This window comes from Mus pahari, chromosome 9, assembly GCF_900095145.1.
Source record: "Mus pahari chromosome 9, PAHARI_EIJ_v1.1, whole genome shotgun sequence".
Lineage (NCBI taxonomy): Eukaryota > Metazoa > Chordata > Mammalia > Rodentia > Muridae > Mus > Mus pahari.
In genome coordinates, this window is record NC_034598.1 from 72,241,162 (window position 1) to 72,246,933 (window position 5,772).

At 38.7% G+C, this 5,772-nt stretch overlaps 1 protein-coding gene across 2 annotated transcripts in view; it reads left to right on the top strand.

Annotated features, from left to right (window-relative positions):
* Positions 1-253: 253 nt before the first annotated feature.
* Positions 254-5,772, top strand: part of LOC110326992 (leucine-rich repeat and IQ domain-containing protein 1) — a 23,831-nt gene continuing 18,312 nt past the window's right edge. Inside the window, exons 1-2 of one of the 2 annotated variants that reach the window (XM_029542466.1) lie at positions 254-562; positions 2,429-2,573. In XM_029542466.1, the coding sequence (XP_029398326.1) occupies positions 2,433-2,573 (141 nt within the window). In that variant the 5' untranslated portion in view covers positions 254-562; positions 2,429-2,432. The remainder of the gene's footprint in view (positions 563-2,428; positions 2,574-5,772) is intronic. The other variant, XM_021205671.2, reaches the window with a different exon arrangement.

Here is a 5,772-nt window from a genome sequence, read left to right on the forward strand (position 1 = left end):
AATGTGCTTTGCTCAAAACCCAAATCACTTCTACTTGAATCATTATAACAAAAAGGCATATAGTCATTAAATAATTCACCAAACTACAAATATTAATAGCAAAGTAGAGAAAAAAAAAAATGATTTCCTCCTCCAGGTCTCGAAATGCCATTCTAATTCCAAAGTAGAATCAAAGTTATTTGTCCTGCTAGGGCACCGGTAAGGAAGGGCTGCTCCGCAGGCTGCAGATTGGCTGTTGCCATGGCTACGATTTGTTGAGCGGCTGTGGGCGCTGTCTTTCAGGAAGTCCGGATCGCGCTGGTGAGTGAGGAGGGTGTCTGTGAGTGGGTCTGCTGTGCTTGCCAGGATGCTCCCAGTCCGGTCGACAGGTCACTGAGCGGCCACTGCAGGCAGGACTTCTGGAAGAACCGGGGACTGCACAGTACGCGGGACTCCAGCCCCTTCCTTCCACGATCCTCTGAGCTCTGTCAAAAGAGAGCCAGTCATTCTCCTCTGACTGCACCTCACCTCAACCGTCAGTTCTCTTCTTCCCATCTACCTCCAACCCCTTTGCTCTTTACCCGTATGTAATGATTTTGTTGTTCTTACTTTACAAGGTGCATTTCCCTGTTCTATCCCCTGGCTGACTAGGAGAGCCCTTAATCTTTTCCCACTTTGAGACAATTAGCAAGCTTCACTACCAGCGTGAAGTCGTTGTCTAGGGAAGCTTCCTGACACTAGGAGTCTAATGAGAAAATTGTTTGTTTTCTGTACATTTGCATATATGTCTAGGTGTAGACTTTAAGTGTTCGTGTCTCAGCCAACACAGAAAGTGGCCAAGAAATTGCTTGTGGGAAAGGAAGAAATGATGTCCATAGCTAGAGGAGAGGAAAAAAGTACAGGTTTTTATTTTTACCCTCTTAGCTTATTAGATCCTAGTTCAATTGGGTGTGGAGAGGGCTCCGAAGAGGTAACACGTAAGGTGAGGCTATATAGGAAAGGAATACTGAGTGGGGCAGGGCATAATTCAGTAGGTGACAAGTCTGATTTAGCGGACAGGAAGAATGCTTATACGTTATGAAGAAGGTGGCTCCCTTGTGTGGACACTACTCCTGGAGAGATGTGAACAAAAACCTACTCACCGCTGGTGGTCTGTCTATGGCAGACCGAAATAAGGGTGCCAACAAAATCCAACTTGGTGAACCAATCAGTTATTGGAGTTACATAAATGAATATGGTTAATGAGCTATTTTTAGGAACAGAAATGACTGAAAGACAGCTGGATCACCAAAAGCCTACTACAGCTTGCGTGAGAGCGCAAAACTGCTGGAAATGCGAGGCACATGGTCTGAGAGAAGCTCAGATGAGCTGGAGGAATGGAAAGCAAGTTAGTGGTGAGAAGATCGCTAACTTTGGACGGGGCAGCTCTGAGTTGGGGTCCTGCACCCCTTAGACATTAGTTTATTGGCTTTAGATGCTTAAAAAGCCATTTCATGTATTTTGTTTGTGAGGTATTTTGGTTTTTAAGCCTTATTTATTTTATATATGTGAGAACACTGTAGCTGTCTTCAGACACACCAGAAGAGGGCATGGAATCCCATTGCAGATGGGTGTGAGCCACCATGTGGTTGCTGGGACTTGAACTCAGGACCTCTGGAAGAGCAATCAGTGCTCTTAACTATTGTGCCATCTCTCCAGCCCTCCTTAAATCGCCATTTTAAACATCAGTGTTCTCCTGTAAATAATGAGTATATGTTCAGTAGTTAACTTCTTCAGAAGATTGTTAATTACGTATGTATCCTTTAATACTTGGCCTTCCCCAGTCCTGAGTCTCTTGGAGATCATTGTGGTGGTGATGAAGGTGATGGGGAGGATGTAAAGACACATGACTGTGAGATCTAAATCCATTTCAAGTAGTAAGGACTTTAAGCACAGTACATTTCAGGTTATAGTGGGTGTGCATTATCTGTCACTGTGGGCTATGTTAGCAAGAGCATGTGCCTAAGTCAGAATTACTAGAATTTCCACTCAATGAATACAAAGTAGCCATAGATCCCTCCCGGAAATAGATTTGGGTTTTTATCTTGGGTGCATTTTAATTTCTATATACTTAAACTGTTCAATTTTTTAAATGGACTGAACTTACAAGGATAATACTACCTTGAAGTTTCATAATTGTGGAAGATAAGCCTGCTAATTCTATATGATTTTTTTCTTCTGGATGAAATGAAAGAGTAGTTTTGATCATCTCATAGTCAAATGTTTTTAAAATTGAATGAATAGACAGGCAAAGCAATATTTTTTTTATCATAATGCTAGCCTAAAATGGTGCCATAAACATTTAAGTTAAATGTCTACATACATGGTGGGCCGTGTGGCAAATTAGAACCCATGTTTTTAAGAGATGGATTGGATTCTTTCCTTTTAAGTTCTACTCTTTGTCATTAAGAGCTATGGAGGACAGTGACGACAGCGAGGCAAAGCTCAGAGAAGAAATAGAAGCTGAATTGGATAAAATCAGCATCTCTTCCTTGGAAAATGATGAGGTTGAAAATGATTCAGTATCAGACACTCAGAGTGACAGTAGTGACACTGTAAGTGTTTCTCCATTGTTTTTCATTTTTCATCGAGAAATTCATACAATGTATTTTGATCATATTTATTTTACTCTCCACTCTTCCTCCAAGATCCATCTCCCCTCCCCTGCCCATATATGTGTATATATATATATATATATATATATATATATATATATATATCCCAAATGAACCATCTGTGCTACCCATATACTCTCAGATATGTGACTTTCCACTGGCTAGAGTGTGGTCCACCTAACAAGGGTCACACTCTTAAAGAAAAATGACTTCCCCTCTCCTAGTAGCTATCAAATACCAATAGCTCCATAGCTAGGGGTGAGACTCCATGGCCCCCTCTCCTCTCCATGATGGTATTTCGTCTAAATTGAGCTTGCACAGACTTTGTGCATACCGTTTCAATTACAGTGAGTTCATAGTGCAGCCTCCTGATGTATCTGTAAACCACTCTTTACTCATAGAGAAGCCTCTGGCTCTTAAATACTTTCTGTTCTCATATCTGCAAAGATCGCGGAGCCAAGAAAGGAGGGTTTTACTTTTAAGTCTTTTGTTGTTGTTGTTGTTGTTGTTTTTCTTTTAGTCAAAGTAGATTGTTTTTGATGCACCGCATTCTGATTATAGTTTCCCTTCCCCCAACTCCCCCCAAATCCTTTATACTTCAGCTCCCAGTGAAATGCACTCCCTTTCTGTCTCTCCTTAGAAAACAGAGACATCAAAATAATACTACTAAAATTAAGATTAAAAACAAACAAAAGAACAAGTAGCAAAGAAAAGCATAGAAAACATAAGTAGATGTACACACACACACACACACACACGAACACACTCGTTCACATACACAGGAATCCCACAAAAACATAAAAACAGTATATGCAAAGGGTCATGTAAGGTTAAAAATGTCCCAAAAAACCACCAGGTGACAAAGATCCTCTGAAGTAGCCACTGAGTTTCTACCTACCTCTAGCTCTGAGCCCTGTCCTTAAAAGTAGTTTCTGTATTCCCACTGAGGCTAAATTGGAGAGGACTCATTTATCTTTTTGGAGTAGTTATGAATTAGAGTTAGTTTTCCCCTATGTCCTCTATCTCCTGACCTCCAGTTCTTGGCTGCCCGATCAGTTGGGAATGTTTTCTATCTTTTGGGTTGGACTTTAAACCTAGCAGATGCTGGTTGATCACGCCCATAAGCTTTGTGCCACTACTACACTAGGATATCTTGCAGGCAGCTCATCATTATGTATCAAATCGTTTCTATCTGGGTTGGTGTTGCCCTTTCCTTTGGATAATGTGGAGAGTACCTTACAGTACTATGAACACTTATTCCTTGAGGTGGAAGCTATAGGTAGGCATCAATCTGACTTCTCCATATTCTGTGAGTTATGTGGATGTTTTTTTCAGCCTTGCCATCAACCCTTTGACTTCTTGCCTCCACCTCCAGAGTGCTGGGATTACAGGACTCAGTACTCTCAGTTTCACACAGTGTTAAGGACTGAATGCAGGGTTTCATCATTCATGCCAGACAGGCACTCCTAATAAGTGGACCATACCCCTAGCTCCAGGTATCCTACTTGCTGAGATTTTACTTTAGCAGTATTTGTGTTTTTGGAGATTTATCTATTTCTTGTAGATTACCAAGCATGTTGAGGTGCAATTGTTCAAAATAATCTCTTATGACCCTTTGTAATTGTTTTCTTATTTCTCTATATAAGACTTCAAGTAGTATATTAGTAGTTTGGAGAGAATGAACAACCTTGTCTTATTTCTGATTTTACTGGTAATGCTGTGAGTTTCTTCCATTTGGGTTTATGTTGGCTGTGAACTCGTTGTACACCAGCTCTATTATGTTGAGGTATGCTTTTTGTATCCCTAATTTCTCCAGAACTTTTAAATGAAGATGTGTTAGACTTTGTTGAAGGCCTTTTCTGCATCTAAGGAGAAGATCATGAATTTATTTTTTTGGTCTATCAGTTTGTATATATGGTACATTATATTTGTTGATTTACATATGTTAAACTATCCCTGCATCTCTGGGGTGAAGCCTACTTGATCATTGTAGATTATCCTTGTGATGTGTTTTGGATTTGGTTTACGAGTAAGTATTTTATTAAGAATTTCTGCATCTATGTTCATAAGGGAAAATGGTCTGTAATCTGTTTAGTGTATCTTCATGTGGATTGGGTATCAGGTAACTGTGGCCTCATAAAATGAACTGGACAGTGTCTCTTCTGTTTCTAATTTTTTGTGGAATAATTTGGAAAGTATTGCCATTAACTCTTCTTTCAAAATCTGGTAAAATTCTGTGTAAAGCCATCGGGCTCTGAGCTTTCTATTGTTGTTAGCAGATTTTTAGTTGCTTCTATTTCAGTAGGATCTCTATGTCTCTTTAATTTGATTATCTGATCTTCATTTATTTGGTAAGTGGCATATTTCAAGAAAATTATCCACTTCTTTTTGAGTTTCCAGTTTGGTAGAGTTCACCTTTTAAACTATGTCATTATGATTCTCTAGCTTTTTCTCAGTTTCTACTCTGTTTTTGTCTCTGATAGGACTGTTAATTTGGATCTTATTTTTCTGACTTTTAGTTAATTTTGTTTCTCAGTCTTATTGACTGAAACTAATGAGAATATATAGGGAAAGGGACTACATAAACCCACCAAGACATTACAATTATTAACATGTATGTACCAAACACAAGTTTATAAAAGGAAAAGTACTATAGCTTTGATCACATATGCAAAGTGGGAGCCTTCAATAACCTACTCTTGCCAATAGACAGGTCATCCAGACAAAAACTAAACAGAGAAATGCTGGAACTATATGATTTTTTTTTAACCAAATGGACTTAATAGATATTTATAGAACATTTCACCCAAATACTCACTACTGAATGAAAAATTAAGCCGACAGAAAATTTTAAAAGAAATTAAAAATCCTTTAGAATTTAATAAAAGTGAAACCCAACATACTAAACTTATGAGACACAATAAAAGCAGTACTACGAGACAAGTTCATCACTGAATGTCTACACAACACCCGGAGATCTCATAGTAAACACTTAATATTACACCGGCAAGCTTTAGAATGACATCTTTCCCAAAGGTATAGGTGGCAAGCAATAATCAAACTTGGGGCTGAGATAAAAAAAAAATAACAACAAATTAAAAAAGTCAATCAAACTTTTTTTTTTCTTTTTTTTTTTTTT